The 19275-nt window shown below is 41.7% G+C and overlaps 1 protein-coding gene across 2 annotated transcripts in view; it reads left to right on the forward strand.

Moving 5' to 3' along the window:
- The window catches only part of abca5 (ATP-binding cassette, sub-family A (ABC1), member 5), a 41921-nt gene that overhangs the window by 2132 nt on the left and 20514 nt on the right, over positions 1-19275 (forward strand). Inside the window, exons 4-19 of one of the 2 annotated variants that reach the window (XM_057826135.1) lie at positions 3363-3523; positions 5294-5483; positions 5558-5731; positions 5802-5899; positions 7901-8127; positions 9699-9840; positions 9913-10101; positions 10273-10420; positions 10499-10676; positions 10745-11084; positions 11165-11284; positions 12701-12839; positions 12910-13000; positions 13062-13201; positions 15079-15198; positions 15281-15476. In XM_057826135.1, the coding sequence (XP_057682118.1) occupies positions 3404-3523; positions 5294-5483; positions 5558-5731; positions 5802-5899; positions 7901-8127; positions 9699-9840; positions 9913-10101; positions 10273-10420; positions 10499-10676; positions 10745-11084; positions 11165-11284; positions 12701-12839; positions 12910-13000; positions 13062-13201; positions 15079-15198; positions 15281-15476 (2612 nt within the window). In that variant the 5' untranslated portion in view covers positions 3363-3403. Of the gene's footprint in view, positions 1-3362; positions 3524-3555; positions 4675-5293; positions 5484-5557; positions 5732-5801; positions 5900-7900; positions 8128-9698; positions 9841-9912; positions 10102-10272; positions 10421-10498; positions 10677-10744; positions 11085-11164; positions 11285-12700; positions 12840-12909; positions 13001-13061; positions 13202-15078; positions 15199-15280; positions 15477-19275 lie in introns of those variants that run through there. The other variant, XM_057826136.1, reaches the window with a different exon arrangement.

A 19275-nucleotide genomic window follows, 5' to 3' on the forward strand; every position in this document is an offset into this window, starting at 1 on the left:
CTTGCCCAAGGGCACTTTGACAGTGGGCAGTCGTAGCCGGGAATCGAACCACTGACCCTTCGGTCCAAGGACAACTCTTTAACATATTATTTGACAGTGGTGGTCATAAGAAGGTCATAAGTGTCATGTCATTATTATGACATGACACTATCATGGGCATTACCGAATGCTTATGACAGATATCATCAAGTGTCATCTAGCAAATTATGTAACTAACTCCATTTATGTCCAGCTCGGATCTTTTACATCCATTCAAAAGTAAGATAATTTGCCGGACGACCCTAAATGACATCAGTGATAAGCGTTCATTAATGCTCATGACCAGTGTTGTTTTTCAACGATGACTATAACAAAAACCTTTTGTCAACAAACAATTTTTTCAGGGGGATAAAGAGACGATAATGAGATAAAAATGTGTTTTGGGAGACTAAAACATAACGAGACTAGGTTTTCGTCTGACGGGAAGACAACGAGACAAAAATGCACAGTAGTTTTCGTCACATGTTCACAATGTGTGACATTTTATCCGTAGTTAGCTTGCATCGTAGCAGTGTCTGGTTGTGTCGCTCATGTGACGTGCTGCTGCTCGCCAGTCTCCAGGCTTGCACACACGGTAAGATTTGTTTTCTTATTTTGGCAGAGAGAATATGCAATTATGTTTTAGCTTTTAAAGGTCTATGCTTCGTGATCATCACACACTAAATGTAACTCCCAGACAACTTTTTTTACACACAGTTCGTGGTGTCCAGGTGGGTATAATTAATTGAAACTAATGTACTCTTTTCCTGCCGAGTGTGTATTATCATCAAATTGGCGTTGCCCTTGTAGATAATATGTGCTCGTCTGCCAATGTTCATTCGAAATAACTGGATACCTTAATTTTAGGGCTGTCAAACGATTAAAATTTTTAATCGAGTTAATCACAGCTTAAAAATTGATTAATCGTAATTAATCGCAATTCAAACCATCTATAAAATATGCCATATTTTTCTGTAAATTATTGTTGGAATGAAAAGATAAGACACAAGACGGATATATACATTCAACATACTGTACATAAGTACTGTATTTGTTTATTATAACAATAAATCAACAAGATGGCATTAACATTATTAGAATTCTGTTAAAACGATCCATGGATAGAAAGACTTGTAGTTCTTAAAAGATAAATGTTAGTACAAGTTATAGAAATTTTATATTAAAACCCCTCTTAATGTTTTCGTTTTGATAAAATTTGTAAAATTTACAATCAACAAATAAACTAGTAGTTTGCCATTGTTGATGTCAGTAATTACATTACATTATGGTGCTTAAACCCATAAAATTAGTCGCACCAAAGCGCCAGCAGAGGGAGACAAAAAAACACAAGTAACAAGTGGACATGACACTGTTCTGTCATTTTAATCTGTTTGAGCGGGGCATGTGCGTTAATTGCGTCAAAACTTTTAACGTGATTAATTTTTTAAAATTATTTACCGCCCGTTAACGCGATAATTTTGACAGCCCTACTTAATTTATTTGGAGTAAAATTGTTAGATTTTACAGACGAATTTTTTTTTTTGTAAACGTTGACTAAAACTAGACTAAATTAGTCCTGAGTTTTCATCAACAAAAACTAGACGAAGACAAATTTTGAGATTACTAAAATATGACTAATACTTACTACACCGTCGCCGGTCCTCTCCCCCCAGCTGGGAGCAGAAAGCAGTGACTAATGTCCTGCGGTTCCACGTTTAATCCATATTCTTGCAGCTTGGCGATTGCCTGCTGAGCCACAGCATCAGGTGGGCTGGCGGCCTCGGCAAATGATCTAGGCGTCAGTTGTAATCCAGAGATGATGAGATCATTTGCGCGTCTACCTTGGTCGAGATCATCAACTAGAATTTCCAGCCTTTTGATGCGAACCTCCTTCTCCTCAACCGCTTGCTTGAGTTTCTCGTTTTTAGCGCGTATTAGCTGGAGTTCTTTCATGACTTCTCGATTCTGGCTTTGAATCAGGTCAGTCAAAGAGACCTCCAATTTCTGGATGGAGGAGTTGATTTCATCTAAATCCTCTGGTTTCAGACTTTTCGGAGACATACTGGAGTCGTGCTTCAGGCTGGCCCTGAGCGCTTATCGGCTGAGATAAGCAATTCGTGGGAGCTCAGGAGAGTGCGTCTGTGCACAGCGAGAGCTGAAGCAAGAATCCGGCTAAGACTAAAACGAAAATTAAAAGGGCAGCCAAAAACAACTCTGCTTATGACATTGTCGTGTCATAATTGTGATTGTCTTATGACAGTCTTATGGCGCCACTGTCAAATAATGTGCTACCAAATACCATAGCTAGCAATTAATGAAACAACTGGAACAGTAACTGAAGAAATAATTCGCAGAGAACACAAAGTTTGATTGTTATTTACATCTGTAGTGCTACAGTGCATGTTAGGAGGCATGTTGGATGACAACAGTGTTTACAGCAGGTGGCAGCAGAGGTTGACTGTCTCCCCCAGGGGAGCAGTGGTGGCCAAATGAAGCTTCTTGAAGCAATGAATGGTGGCAAAGCGCGGTGCTTCATTTGGTCTTATGACAGTTTTATGATGCCACTGTCAAATAAAGTTTTACCGTTTGATATCTTTTGGTGTAAATATATATTAGTGCTGCAACAATTAATCGATTAACTTGAGTATTCGATTAGAAAAAAAAGATTCAAATAAAATTTTGCTGCTTCGAGTATTCGTTTAATTAATGTGGCATTGTAATGGTTTATTTTGAAAGTGTTTGCATTTAGTTTTATCGATTTGGGCGAATACACTGCCTTATTTAACATGGCTCAAGCCAGCTGCTCCATGTTAAGACCAACATAAACTAAGTTTTTGTTTAAGCTAATGTTTTTTAATGCATTCGTAATTTAGTTTATAGGTATATTTAGCCATTTTTTGTGGGAATATGTGTCCGAACCATTTGTTAAGAGCATTGTAAGAAAAAAAACATAGCGTTTTGTAGTGTTTAAGCTAGCAGACTTTTGCGATGTAAGTTAGCCAGTTGTTCTTTTGTTGTAAATAGAGCCTTATTTATTTTTTTATACCGTTTGAGGCTCAGCTCAGTTATATTACTTTTTCATGTTCCTTATCCGATTACTCGATTATTTGAACTAGCTAGTTCATCGATTAATCCACAACTACTAAAATAATCGATAGCTGCAGCCCTAATATATATTATAGTCCAGTGAGGCTTATCTATGAACAAATGCCGTTTTTGTGTTGAATTTGGTGGGCGGCGGCTTAGTCAGGTGCGCCTTATAGTCCAAAAATAACGGTGGATTGGATATCTGTCGACGCCAATAAAGTGTGTACGTGTGTCTTCTCTGTGTATGTGTGTTTCAGCGGAGGCCAGCAGCGGTCAGACGAACTGCGTCACGGGCGTCATGCACTCGGACGCCAAGCCTGCCAGGAACGGCAGCAGTGCTGCCGTATGGCAGCAAACTCGAGTTCTGCTGCACAAAAACCTACTCATCAAATGGAGGACCAAACAGCAGAGCTTACAGGTCTTTTTTTGATCGCCTGCATACTGCATACTAGCAGAATCTTGTTTAAGAATTTGACAAAATATAACAGGATTTCATTTTTCTGTTGTTTAACAGGAGAAATACATGAATAAAGGTCATTTTTAAATCCCATAAGTCTTTTAGCCAATCAAATGTGAGTATTTGGGATAGTCCGCCATCGCTCGTGACTTCAGTTTCAGATACTTAAAATTTCTTTGCCAGTGGTGTGAAACGAGCGCTGCTAGCCCTCCCGGTCAAAATGGGTTGGACATCTATTGGCGTCAATGGCAGCCAATAAGTTAATATTTAAAAATGAAAATACATTTTTATAACCTGAGCTTTTTAATCCGATTCCAATCTTCTTAAAAAATGATGTGATTGGACGCCCGATTTCCGATCACGTGATCGTAACATTTTTTTTTTTTTCCTACAATGTAAAAGGGGAAACTTTAAAATGTTTTTGAGGGGAAAAAATATAACTCCTGATTTTGGGCTTTTTTTTGGAAAATTTAAAAACACTGTAAAAGGAAAGAGTTTAACTAAAGTCCTCATTTGGGGCTTTTATTTTAGAAGATATGTGTATTCAGCAAAGCTCATGTGTCGTTATAATAGAAATAAAAAAATTAAAATGATTTTAAAAGTGATATCGAATAATATCAACATCGGTTTTGAGCAAATACGCATGTTGCATTCAAAGTTAATGAAGAATTTCCGCCTTTGTACAAGGGCTGGCCACGGCTTAGCAAAGATTCTCCTTATTTTTCACTGAATAATTATTTGGAAAAGCTTGAAGTTGTTACATTTATCATTATAAAAACATCCAGTGGGGCATTACAATTAATGCTGCAACAATTAATAATCAATTAATTCGATAAGAATAAAAGCTTCAAATCAAATTTTGCTGCTTTGAGTATTCGTTTAAAGGGAATCAAGGATAGAAGGACATGTAGTTCTTACAAGAAAAAAAAATCAGTACGAGTTATGGTAATTGATGTGGGAAAATATTACATTATGCTTTTGTGATGTATGATTGCTTCTGTGACATAGATTGTGACAACTTCTATTGTTTTTCACCTTGTTCCCATAGTTAGGAGAAGCGCTTGAGAATCTCACGAGACAACTTGTTTTGCACCATAGTATTGTTTTGCTAGGTATGTTTTTGTTTGAGCTAATATGTTTTTGTATGCATTCGTAATTTAGTTTAGAAGTATATTTAGCTGTTTCTTGCGGGATTATGTGTTTGAAGGATTTTTAAAGAGCATTGTCAAAAAAAAAAAAAAAAAAAAAAAAAAAATTAGCATTTGACAGCATTTAAGCTAGCCGACTTTTGCTATGCAAGTTAGCCAATTGTTATTTTGTTGTACTTAGATCCTCATGTATTTTAACCTCAGGAATTTTAATTTATTTTTAAATGAAAGCGCATACTTTAAAAAAAAAAAACACTCGGGAATTTTATTTTGTATTCGCATTTGATGTTTTTTTGAAAGTGCAATGATCTTAAGCCTTGGTTTTACATCTTCTAAAATTAATTCTGCAACGGATTAAATGTTGCTAATCCGATTACTCGATTATTTGTACTAACTAGTTGATAGATTAATCGACTACTAAAATAATCGATAGCGGCAGCCCCTAATTATAATACAGTTAGCCATAATATGTTAAGTCCACAACCGCATATATCGGTATAGAATTTTTGGGGTTGGACAATTTCGGGTTATCGGTGAAAAAATAATAATCGGACAACTCTACTCTTGTGTTTTTCGTCTTTAGGAATTGATCCTGCCGCTGCTGCTGCTGGCTCTGCTGGTCCTCATCAGCACTCATAATCCGCACGTGTCGTATGCCGGCGAGGCCACGGTGGAGCGCGAAAAGGACGAAGTGACGGTTCTCAGAGGGCTCGGCTATGCGCCCGCTACCAACGTCACCAACCGTATCATGGAGGAGGTCGCCCAGGAGATGCGTAAGGCGCAACTCTCCGCCCGCGTGCAGGCTTTGGCTTTAGCTGACTCCGTTTCCGTTTTTTTTTTTTGTCAGACCTCCAAGACGGTTTGGAGGTGTTCGGCAGCGAGGAGGAGCTGGAGAACGCCAGCCTGTACCAGCCGTCCAGCTTCGTTGGCGTGGTGTTCGCCGACGCTTCGGCTACGTCTTACAGTCTGCGCTTCCCTTACGACCGGCTGCCGCATCCAAGCGACTTTATCGAGTCCGGCGGTAAAGGCGTCACCGCGCGAAATTGTGAGATTGGCGTTTACCCATGCTCGTTTTTTTTTATTTTCCGCAGTCACCTGCCCGGGAGGGTTTTTCAACTGCCGAGCTGCAAACTATTGGTACTCTGGATTCGTCCGCCTACAGTTGCTGATAGACGCCGCCATCATCCAGGTACGTTGTGTTAACGGCGATACATGTCTGAACCTTTTGGACTGGGTTGGCTGGCAGCGATTATTTGATTTTTTTTTTTTTTAAATATCAATATTAACTCTTTATCTCCTTTTGAAAACATAAACAAAAAAAGAATATATAGGTATTTTCTTTTTCATCGGAATATCCAAAAGAAAACAATCAGGGAATTTTCCTTTTTTCCCATTTTTTAATGAAAATGAATGGTTAGGAATATTTGCCGTTTTTGTTCCCTTTTTTTTCCTAAATTAATAAAAGCATTGTGTGTTTATCTAATGATTTTATTCCCCGTTTTTGGTTAAGTTTTTTTACTTTTTTAATTAATTAAAGAATATATCCTTTTTTTAATCTAAAAATGAATATCGGAATATTTTACATAATTTTTCCCATTTTCAGTAAGTTAAAAAAAAAATTAAATGAATAAAGAACTGTTACTGTTGATTTTCTGTTTTTAAAACAGACAATGAATACAACAATTTTTTTAATGAAAAATATTTTTAAGAATAAAAAGAGAATAAAAGAGAAAATATTTTTTTTACTGTTCCCCTTTTTTCCAATTAGAAAATAGAAACATTTTATAAATATATATATATATATGAACAATCGGAATTGAAAAAAAGTTTGCTTAAATTATTTCAAGAAAACATTTAAAAACAAAAAGTTTTTTAAGAATATAGTTTTTTTTTTAAGAATATAGTTGTCGTTTTTTTACTATTCCCCTTTTTTTCCAATTAGAAAATACAAAACTATATATTTTATATCGGAATAAAGTATAGTAAAATATTTAAAATATAAATTTTTTTAAAATTAATTTTCTGAAGAATATATAGCTTATATCTATCTATCTCTATCTATATATGTATATATATTTATATACAGTATGTGCATATACACTCGCAATCATTCACCGGCCACTTTATTAGGTACACCTGTCTAACTGCTCGTTAACACTTAATTTCTAATCAGCCAATCACATGGCGGCAACTCAGTGCATTTAGGCATGTAGACACGGTTTAAGACAATTTCCTACAGTTCAAACCAAGCATCAGTACGGGGAAGAAAGGTGATTTGAGTGACTTTGAACGGGGCATGGTTGTTGGTGCCAGAAGAGCTGGTCTGAGTATTTCAGAAAGTGCTGATCTACTGGGATTTTCACGCACAACCATCTCTCGGGTTTACAGAGAATGGTCCGAAAAAGAAAAAATATCCTGTGAGCGGCAGTTCTCTTGGCGGAAATGCCTTGTTGATGCCAGAGGTCAGAGGAGAATGGCCAGACTGGTTCGAGCTGATAGAAAGGCAACAGTGACTCAAATAACCACCCGTTACAACCAAGGTAGGCAGAAGAGCATCTCTGAACGCACAGTACGTCAAACTTTGAGGCAGATGGGCTACAGCAGCAGAAGACCACGCCGATGCCACTCCTTTCAGCTAAGAACAGGAAACTGAGGCTACAATTTGCACAAGCTCATCGAAATTGGACAATAGAAGATTGGAAAAACGTTGCCTGGTCTGATGAGTCTCGATTTCTGCTGCGACATTCGGATGGTAGGGTCAGAATTTGGCGTCAACAACATGAAAGCATGGATCCATCCTGCCTTGTATCAACGGTTCAGGCTGGTGGTGGTATAATGGTGTGGGGAATATTTTCTTGGCACTCTTTGGGCCCCTTAGTACCAATTGAGCATCGTTGGAATGCCACAGCCTACCTGAGTATTGTTGCTGACCATGCTTCCAGCACCTTGTTGAATCTATGCCACGAAGAATTGAGGAAGTTCTGAAGGCAAAAGGGGGACCAACCCGTTACTAGCATGGTGTACCTAATAAAGTGGCCGGTGAGTGTATACTGAATATATTGTCTATGTTTGAAAGCACTGCTTGACAGGCTGAAAGAACAGGATTTAGCCAGTGTTAAGGTGAACAAGGTCACGCAAGTGATGTCACGTTGTCAAACTGAATTTGAGCGGGCGCGGCGTTTTTGTGCAGATGCAGACCAAGCGCTCGGTGCGGAACGAGCTCGACGTGACGGTGGTGATGATGGGCCGTCCGGCCTTGGTGGAGGTGGAGAAATTCCCCCATGCGCTCATTTCCATCTATCTGGTGCTGGCCTTCACGCCCTTCGTCACCTTCCTCATCGTCAATGTGGCGGCCGAGAAGGAGCGGCGCATCAAAGACACCATGACCATGATGGGTCTCTACGACTCAGCCTTCTGGTAATGGGTAGTGGTGTAGCTTCGGCTCCGCGTATATTACATTAGCACTCTGTGATCCAAATGATGAGTTTTTGGCCATTTTGTATCAATGATGTTCGCTAAACGTAATACATATATTATATTGTATAATATATCTAAACATTATATTGGGCCGGGTATCGTTTTGGGTTTATCCAATACAGTTGACTACTCGGCAGGGGCGGAGCTTTGGGGTGGTGGCCCTGTGGGCAAGGGAAGGGGCTAAAAATCATCTGGGTTTTATTCGATACAGTTTACTACTTGGCAGGGGCGGTTCTTTGAGGAAGCCCCTGTGGACAAGGAGAGGAGCTCAAAACCATCTGGGTTCAATTTGATGCAGTTAACGACTTAGCTTTTGGGGGGGGGGGCATGTGGGCAAGGGGAACAGCTAAAAATCATCTGGGTTTTATGTGTTACAGTTTACTACTCGGCAGGGGCAGAGCTTTGGGGGGGCGTGTGGGGAAAAGGGAGGAGCTAAAAATTGTCTGGGTTTTATTCGATACAGTTAACGATTTGTTAGGAGCGGAGCTTTGTGGAGGTCCGTGTGAGCAAGGGATGGAGCTAAAAATCATCTGGGTTTTATCCGTTACAGTATACTACTCGGCAGGGGCGGAGCTTTGGGGGGGCCAGTGTAGGAAAAGGGAGGAGCTAAAAATCGTCTGGGTTTTATAAGATACAGTTAACGACTCGGCAGGGGCGGAGCTTTGATAAGGTCCCGTGTGGGCAAGGGGGTGGAGCTAAAAATCATCTGGGTTTTATCTGGTACAGTTTACTACTTGGCAGGGTCGGAGCTTTGAAGAAGCCCGTGTGGGCAAGGGCAGGACCTCAAAACCATCTGGGTTTAATCCGATACAGTTAACGACTCAGAAAGGCCGGCGATTTGGGGGAGGTACGTGTGGGCAAGGGGCGGAGCTAAAAATCATCTGGGTTTCATCCGATGCGGTTTAATACTCGGAAGGGGCGGAGCTTTGACGGGGCCCGTTTGGGCAAAGGGAGGAGCTAAAAGTCATCTGGGTTTAATCTGATATAGTTGACGACTTGGCAGGGGCGGAGCTTTGGGGCAGTTTATGTGGGCAAAGGGAGGAGCTAAAAATCATCTGGGTTTTATCTGATACAGTTTAGTACTTAGCAGGGGTGAAGCTTTGGGGATGAGCCATGTGGGCAAGGGGAGGAGCTAAAAATCCTCTGGGTTTTATCTGATAGTTTGCTACTCAGCAGGGGCGGAGCTTTGGAGAGGCCCGTGATGGCGAGGGGAGGAGCTAAAAATCATCTGGGTTTAATCCAATAGTTAACGACTCAACAAGGGCGGCGCTTTGGGCTGTCAGTGTGAGCAAGGGGCGGAGCGAAAAATCATCTGGGTTTTTTCTGTTACAGTTTATTACTTGGCAGGGGCGGAGCTTTGGGGGCTCTGTGGGGAAGGGGAGGGGCTAAAAATCATCATTCAGCTATAATTTTCTGACATTAAAGTGTGTACAGCAGATCATTGATCACACAGCAATATTTCTGCTAGCACCGCCCCTCCCTGACTATTTTTTTCTGCGTACCAACTTAAGGATGTCATGGGGCCTCCTTTACGCCGTCCTCGTGACGGCCATGTCCGTCCTGATGTCCGTCATCGCCACATCTACGTCCCTCTTCCCCCACAGCAACTTGGCCGTGGTCTTTTTCCTCATCTTCCTCTACGGGATCTCCTCGGTGAGTGGCACGAAACAGTCGCCGTTGTTGGACTGGGAGGTCTCAACTCCGTTTTTTTTTTCCCGCCCGCAGATCTCCTTCTCCTTCATGCTGACGCCATTGTTCAGTAAGCCCAAGTTGGCCAGCACAGTGGGCTCCATGTTGACGGTGGTCTTCGGATGCCTGTCGCTTTTCACCGTCCTCATGAAGGATTTCCCGCAGGCGCTAGTCGGGATCTTCTGCTTGCTCTCCCCCGCTGCGTTCTCCATTGGCGTCGCGCAGGTTTAATACACACGCATACTGACTATGGGTGGGATCCTCTGGGTACCTCTCGATAATGTTTATCTCACAATATGGCGATGAATTGGGTTGAGTTTATCACAAGTAGTGGTCCAGTACATTTGAAGTGGGAGGGATGACAGCAAATGAACGAATGATCAATCATTTGCTTAGGTGGTGTACCTGGAGGCTCAAGGAGATGGCGCAAACTTCTGGTCCTTGACGAGCGGGCCTCATCCGCTCTACGTGCCCCTGCTTATGCTGCTTTTCGACTGTGTTCTCTACCTGCTGTTGGCCGTCTACTTAGACCAGGTTCTGCCAGGTGAGGGCTCGGCTCCGATGAAAAACGGTTGCTTTGATTCCCGGCGTATTCAGTGATGTTAAAGAAAATCCCCGGCAGGCCGGTTCGGGATGAGGAGGTCCTTGTTATACTTCCTGAAGTCGTCCTATTGGTCCAAAGGCAGCGAGCGCTACGTGGAAGTGAGCTCGGCCTCGGATGCCGAGGCCAACGGCGCTCCCGCCGGGGGTGACTCGGCGGAGCCCATTTCGCCAGAGTTTCGCGGAAGAGAAGCCATCCGGTGAGTCGCTTCGCTTCCAAAAAGAAACCACCACTGCTTTAGTCCTGACTGATGTTAACCGACGGCAGCATCGGCAACGTGAGGAAGGTTTACGTCGACAAAGACGAGACGGTAGAGGCGCTGGGCGGCCTGAGCTTGGACATCTACGAGGGGCAGATCACGGCTTTGCTGGGCCACAGCGGCGCCGGGAAGTCCACTCTGATTAATATCCTGTGCGGCATCTGCCCGGCCAGCGCTGGCGGCGCCTCCATTTACGGCCGGCCGGTGACGCCCGACGGGCCCGACCTAAAGCGGCTTGTGGGCATCTGCCCACAGTTCAACATAGTCTTCGACGTCCTCAGCGTGGAGGAGCACCTGTGGATCTTCGCCGCCATCAAAGGCATTCCGCCGGCCCGTGCCGACACCGAGGTAACGACGGCGCACTGAACCGAGCCTTCCCGTCCCGTGTTTGCTCTGCCTCGATGTTGACCCACCGGTTTGCAACAAAGGTGTCTAAAGTGCTAACAGATCTGGATTTGGAGAAGATCAAGACTGCTCAGGCCAAGAATCTCAGCGGAGGGCAGAAGCGTAAGCTCGCAGTCGCCATCGCCTTCCTGGGAGACCCTAAGGTACATCAATTCAATAAATAAATGCATCATTCATTCACGGCGCTAGTTGTGCCATTAATTAAAAAAAATACATAAATGAGGATCTAAATACAACAAAAGAACAATTGGCTAACTTGCACAGCAAAAGTCCGCTATCTTAAATGCTATGAAATGCTAACTTTTTTTTTTTTTACAACGCACTTAATGAATCATTCCAAAACGGCTAAATATACCTACTAACTAAATTACAAATACATTGAAAAAACACGAGCTCAAACAAAAACTTATTTATGCCAAATACCCTGCTACATGTAAATGGCTGCCTAAACAACACTGGAATGCATAAAACAAAACATATTAACTCAAATAAAAACTTACCTTATGTTGGTCTTAACATGTAGCAGCTGAATTCGGCCATGTTTAATTAGTTGTCATATTCACTGTTGATACAGATACAGATGGCTTTAATAGTCATTGACACACAGTACAAGTACAGATGACACAACATATACAACGTAGCAGGGATATGACACGCCGCACAGGTACTGTGCAGGAATTTTTTGTTACGACAAAGGAAAACTGCCCACAGGGCTCTGTGACCGGCCTTGGGAGGAGAGATCAAGGGTGACAGATAGGGACCAGCTGTGCAGCTCTCCCAGGATAAGACAGGGGTACGGGTGAGGGGGGCCGGGAAGGGAAAGAACGGTTTTTAAGCCGAAATTAATCTAGAATTTAGTATGTCCAAAACATGTAGTTAGTTGCACTCATTAAGGTGAAGGCTGGACCTCAATTCCCTCAAGTCCTTGCCAACATTCGTGGTCTGTCACGACAGCTCCGCCAGCTGGTGCCCAATGGCATCCACCCTTCTCCAACCTTTACCGGACTGAAACGTGTATGCACGGAATAAGTTCCCAATCCGGGCGTCCAACTGTTCCTTCAAAGCCTTGAATAAATCATCAAGGCGAAGGCTGGACCGCAGTTCCCTCAAGTTCTTACATCCGCGGTCTATCACGACAGCTCTGCCAGCTGGTTCCCCATTGTATCCGCTTTTCTTCACCCTTCCCCGGACCGGACCGTGTTCGCACAGAATGCTTCCACCCGGTCCTCCGAAGCCTTGAATAGCGCTGTTTGATCAGTGGTCAATGTGTCAATTTCCTTGAAAGGTCTGTCTTGGAAACTTTCCGGTACAAGGCACCTCCTAAGCCATGCAGAAAAAACCCCAAGACCGTCACGTCAAACAGCTAAATATCCTCGATGTTTTCCACGAACAGGACTATGGTCCTATGAGTCCCTCACTTCGCCTGCTGCAAAGGTCCCATCCAGGCAGGACGGCTCTCCTGGTGCGCTGTGTCTTGTTGCCGATAGAGGGCAGTGTGTCCACCCAAATCGATAAAACAAAATGCAAACAATTTGTAAATGTTGGCGGGTGTTTTTCAGATCTTGCTACTGGACGAGCCAACGGCCGGCATGGACCCGTCCTCGCGCCACCAGGTATGGTCCCTCCTGAAGAGTCGGCGGGCGGGCCGAGCTCTGGTCCTCAGCACGCACTACATGGACGAGGCTGACATCCTAGCTGGTGCGCAAACTCACACTATGTTGGAAATATCCAAAGAACATTGGGCGCTAACGTGCTTTCGTCACCTCAGATCGCAAAGCTGTCATCTCTCAAGGCCGCCTAAAATGCGTGGGCTCGTCCTTGTTCCTGAAGACCAAGTGCGGCGTGGGCTATCACCTCAGGTAACCAGACGGTTGGATTCGGTTCGGCTTAGCCACCCCCTCATTCGCTTTAACCTGGCAGGATGTCTGTGGGCCCCCGCTGTGATGCCGGTCATATTTCCGCACTGGTCCAGCGGCACGTTCCCCGAGCCCGGATGACTCGGCGGCAGGAGGCAGAGCTCACCTTCACGCTGCCTTTTGACAGCAGGGAAACTTTTGCAGGTACAGTACCAACTACTGGAAGTAGTCTCGTAACTTGTCCTCTGTTTGAAGTGCACTATTCAAGCCCCTTTTGCTGTAAGTCATTTGTGTTACATTGATATTTTTGCACAATGACCATATTGATATTCCTAATGTTGTACATTGTTCTCATCATACAAGCTGTTATAAATGTTCATACTTGAATGTTTATTGAAATGCTGTAGAATCAACAGGAAGTGTTCCAAAATCCACAGGAAGGGACACGAATCCCCCGAAATGTCCCGAATTGACCCCAAAACAACAAAAAGGGACCTAGAAATGACCTTAAAATTAACAAGCAAGCGACCCAAAATCATTGACAAAAAAAGACTTTAAGAATTCATTTATACCAGGAGTACTCGCTGTGAACGTTCATTTTTCAGTACCATTGACGATGCTAGACGTCCAATTCATTGTGACTGGGAGGGGTAAATCTAGTTCAAATGGATTGGACCTTTAGTAGTGGCAAACTAAATTCACAAAAGGATTACTGGATGATTGGACGTCTCTCACCGTCAGTGGCAGTGAAAAATGTATGAAAAACAAATCAGGTCTGTACGAACACTTGAGATATCAAGGAAAAAGCCGCAACATACTGTCCCGCGCAGAGGTGGGTAGTAACGCGTTACATTTACTTGAGTAACTTTTTGAGAAAAAAATTCTTCTAAAAGTAGTTTTTACTAAGCCATACTTTTTACTTTAACTGTAGTAGATTTGGAAAGAAACGCGATAGCAACAGCAATTGTCCGCTAGCTCAAATGCTGTAAAATGCTCGCTTTTTTCACAATATGCTTAATAAATCGTTCAAGCACATATTCCCACAAAAAAAACTGCTCAATATACCTATAAACTAAATTACGAATGCACAAAAACATTAGCTTATGTTGGTCTTAACAGGGAGCAGCTGGATTCAGCCATGTTAAATGAGGTGGATGGATTGCACTGTCATTTAATAATACAACAAAAGAACAATTGGCTAACTTGCATAGCAAACATACGCTAGCTTAAAAGCTATAAAATGCTAACTTTTTTCACAATACGCTTAACGAATCGTTCAAACGCATATTCTCAGAAAAAAACGGCTAAATATACCTATAAACTAAATTACAAATGCACAAAAACATATTAGCTTTTGTTGGTCTTAACAGGGAGCAGCTGGATTCAGCCATGTTATATGAGATGGATGGATTGCACTGTCATTTAAAAATAAATTTAAAAAGCTGAGCTCGGCCTCAAACCTTATTAAAAAAATAAATAAATGAGGATCTAAATACAACAGAAGAACAATTGGCTTACTTGCATAGAAAAAGTTCGCTAGCTTAAAAGCTATGAAATGCTATTGTTTTTTTTTTTAACAACGCTCTTAATTAATCGTTCACATTCCCACAATAAAACGGCTAAATATACCTATAAACTACTGTAAATTACAAATGCATTAAAAAACCTGAGCTCAAACAAAAACTTACCTTATGTTGGTCTTAACAGGGAGCAGCTGGATTCAGCCATGTTAAATGTCATTCATTGTTGGCACTAGAGCGCAGTGTATTCACCCAACTCAATAAAACTAAATGCAAACACTTTCAAAACATACCATTACGACGTCACTCTCATTAAACGAATAATCGAAGCAGCAAAATTTGATTCGGAGCTTTTTTCGAAACGAATTACTCGAGTTAATCGATTAATCATTTAACCACTATCATTAATATTATTTTAAAGTAACTTGTGTAAAATTTTAGCCTACTTTACCCACCTCTGATTCCACGGGCTGTTTAAGCAAAACTGATTTTATTTTCTACAACAACACAGTATAATCCTCAGCCTTCAATGAAAATAATACCGGAAACATTTTTGAACAGCTTTGTTCTCGGAGCTGGACTCTCGATCCGACGCCGGCGTGGTTAACTATGGCGTTTCCATGACCACGCTGGAGGACGTCTTTTTGCGCCTGGAGGCCGAGGCGGAAGTAGACCAAGCAGGTTGTGGACAAATAGCAAAAAATGTCTTTAGTTTCTCCGGAAAAATGTAGTTTTTGACAGTTTTCGACACGTTTCCCTGCAGACTTCAGTGTCTTTAATCAGGAGGCGACGGACGACGAGGGCGAGGGAGTAGGAGACGATGCGGAGCGGCAGCTCCTGACTTTTTCCGGCAAGTCGGACGTGGTGCAAGGCGGAGCGCTTTGGCGCCAGCAGTTCAGTTCGGTGGCGCGGCTCCACGCACTCAACTTGTGGCGAGAGAGGAAGGCCTTCATCTACATGTAGGTGCACTAAATTCATATACACATTCATATAGAAATCATGTTTATTTCCTGTTAAACAGTGTTGGGAATAACACCGTTATAAATAACGCCGTTACATAACGGTGTTATTTTTTTCAGTAACAGGGTAATCTAATTATTTTTTCCGCCGTTACAACGCCGTTACCGTTACTAACGGTCAAAAGCGGTGCGTTACTTACTTTGAATAAATTGAAGAAACTACCAGCCGTAGCGAGTCTACTCTGCTTTGTTTATTCGTTATCCAAGACTTGGGGTGCGTTCAGGTTCATGGCAATGAAAATAGTAAACACACATAGCCTACCTTTGCAATAAAGATGGAGTTGCCGTTTGATACGGTCATTATGTGCAGGTCCTGCACCCATCCGCAGCAAAACTGTTCGTAGCTTTGTAGCGATTTGTAATTTCAGAATCACTGATGAGTTTAGTAACATACACCAAACAATAAATACAGCAGAATGTCCATTTCGCGTAATTGTGGAAGCCCGACGACATCTTTACTCCATTTGTCTTCAGCTTGCTCGTAAGGGTCAACATTGTTCACATCCTTAAAGGGCATACAACAGGAGAAAAAAAGTCTTAAATAGCATTATTATGTGAATTAGAGTCATATTTTGAGACGATTCGACTATATACAACAATTTAGCAAAGTGCAGATGACGAGAAATTAGTCTTTTAATCTGCCGGTTCGCCACGCCTACCGTTATAAGGCTCGAGCGTCCTCAACAGGTGGATGACGTCAGCGGGAGACTAGGCTCATCGGTTTTACTATTCAGCCCATTGAGGGGGAATTATTCAGAACGAGGAAAACGCGACGAAGAGAGCCGCAAAATGTCATTGTTTCAGTCTCTCTACTCCAATCTTTTTACAGGATATTCTTTTTATCCAAGTATTTTTCCACAATAGCTAAATAAATGGCTTGAGAAAGACCAGTCAGCCCGTCGAGGGGGAAGTATTCACAACGAGGAAAACGCGACGTAGAGAGCTGCAAAATGTCATTGTTTCTGTCTCTTTACTTCAATATTTTTACAGGATATTCTTTTTATCCACGTATTTTCCCCAATAGCTAAATAAATGGCATGGTCATGACAAATAACAGTCTTGTGCTAAATGGAATATGAAATCATAAAAATGCACTTATTCAGGACAACATGGCAAAATTACTCCATAATGGTCAAAACTGTCGACTTCACCTTTACTGTTGCACCTCCTGAACGATATTTCATGACACCTAAATCGGACATATGTCATTCCCCGGCTTCGGAGAATGTAAACAAACCAAGAGGCGTGACAGCTAGCCGACATACTAACCCGAACCGAGTGATGTTTCAAAGTCTTCGAAGCGGAAAATTACACATAACTAGCCCGGATTATTTGACATGACGACTGGGTTGTCGATTGTCTTCGCGGACCGGCAAACCGCCCGGCAGAGAGCAATTTACAGCTCGTTACCTGGAGCAGGACGGCTGCAGTTGTTGTGCAGCTAACGTGCAGCTAATGTGCATGAGGAGAGCTTTTTACATGCCTATCAATGATCAAACGCAAGTAGTCCTTTATTTAAAAAAAGTTTGTAGTGTTTACTTTGTAATCGCTGTATTCGTATTTGACATATTACAAAACAAGATGTTTACTCACTTCCTTGTAAGTCCAATGGTCCCACAGTAGTTGGGTTTGTTTTGGCCAGTATCCACGGTGAATGGGAACCTTTTGAAACTCCAAAAAGGCGGACACGCCTCTCCCTCATACAGCAAGATTTTTCTGCAGCCGTTTGGCTGGCGTGATGCGAAAAATAAACGTATTAATCCGCAAAATCAGCTGAATCCTTTGTCCTCCTACACAACAGTACGCTGTATAGTGAAGAGGACATCTTCTACCGTACATGTCACAGCACCCTCCTCCTCAATGAAAGACCGAAGCCGGAAGTCACTCATTTTCATGGCGCGGGATTCAAAAAACGAAATAAATATAGCGATCGCCTCCACACACATCCAACGGTCCATATCATTCAGGAGCATAAAATACCGCGTGTATTATGAAATAAACATGCTTTTTCGTGTCACATGCACTTTAAGTTTGATCACATATCTGTTCTTCGCCTAAGTAACGAGTATGTCTCTTTATCGAACTGGCAAGTTAAAGTTTAATGTCCCGCGAGCCAGACCTGCTTCCAATATGGCTGCATTGTTGTCAAATCTCATGTGATCCCCCATTCTGTAACGTAAAACGCTCGAGCCTAATAGCGCACGTACTTCAGAGCCGGTGTTTTCACACACAAACCGGAACAGCGCGTGCGGCAAATACACACGCGCAAAACAGATGCAGAGGGATATGATGGCAGAGCATTCAGAGGAAAAATTGTCCTTTACGAGGTGGAGATATAAACACTATTTCAAATTGGTTGAAATTAAAGGAAAGAACGTGCATGTAAAGTGTAATTTATGTCCCGAGGCAAAGCTTTTGTCGACATCTGTGGCAAGCAATTCAAATCTGTTTATTTTTGTTGCACTTCAAGTGTAGGATAAATCTGTTGCTGGTGAGGTGCAATAAATATTACAGGGTTCTATAACACAACTACCTGTCTGTTCTTCTCTATCCAAACTGACTCGAATACTGCTCAAAAAATTTCAAATTCTTTGACATACAACAACTTTTTAACGTAACGGAAATAGTTACTTTCCCTGGTAACTAGTTACTTTTACTATAGAGTAATTCAGTTACTAACTCAGTTACTTTTTGGAAGAAGTAGTGAGTAACTATAACTAATTACTAGAGATGTCCCGATCGATCGGCACCGATCACGTCATTTTCAAAGTATCGGAATCGGCAAAAAAATATCGGACATGCTTTTTTTTAATATACAGTGGGGAGAACAAGTATTTGATATATATTTTTAAATTTTTATATTATATTGTATATATTATATTTATATATATTTATATTTTTTAATTAAATCGTTTTCAAATTGTATTTAACGTTACAGACATAATGTGTTACACTCTTCCAGAGTCTTTAGTTTAAGCTTAAGGTAGGGTTATCAAATTTATAACAGCTAGAATTAATATTATTTTACATTTATCACGTTACAATATTTAACGCAATTAATGCATGCGCTGCACGACCCACTCACGCATTGTCGCATTCAATCTATAATGGCGCCGTTTTATCCATACAGTATATAGAGCTTAAAGGCAGCATAAAATGAGTAGAGCGAATTTTGGCAGCCTTTGGAACCTTTTTTTAAATGGCTAATGCCTTACAATCCCTCTCCCTACAATTAGAATAATCGTGGGAAGCAATGTGGGGAAGATAGGTAGTAGTTGATCTTTTTCTTAACACCCTATGTTATTTCCCAACGCAGAGAAGATATATCAATTCGTACCACGACGCACAGTCATGGTTGCACTTTCCATCATGCATTTGGGCAGAAGTTAAATGGCTACAGTATCATTTAGTGAAAGCTCAACAAATACACTAGATGGCAATATTTAGTCACAATATACAAAGTCACATTTATCCTTTAAGAAATACAAGTCTTTCTATCCGTGGATCCCTCTCACAGAAAGAATGTTAATAATGCAAATGCCATCTTGAGGATTTATTGTCATAATAAACAAATACAGTACTTGTGTACTGTATGTTGAATGTATATATTCGTCTGAGTTTTATTCATTTTTTTCTTAATGCATTGCCAAAATGTATATGATGGGGAAAAATTATCGGGAATGATTGGAATTGAATCAGGAGCAAAAAAAAAAAGCAATTTGATCGGGAAATATCGGGA

This window comes from Corythoichthys intestinalis, chromosome 21 (assembly GCF_030265065.1).
Source record: "Corythoichthys intestinalis isolate RoL2023-P3 chromosome 21, ASM3026506v1, whole genome shotgun sequence".
In the NCBI taxonomy this organism is placed as follows: Eukaryota; Metazoa; Chordata; class Actinopteri; order Syngnathiformes; family Syngnathidae; genus Corythoichthys; species Corythoichthys intestinalis.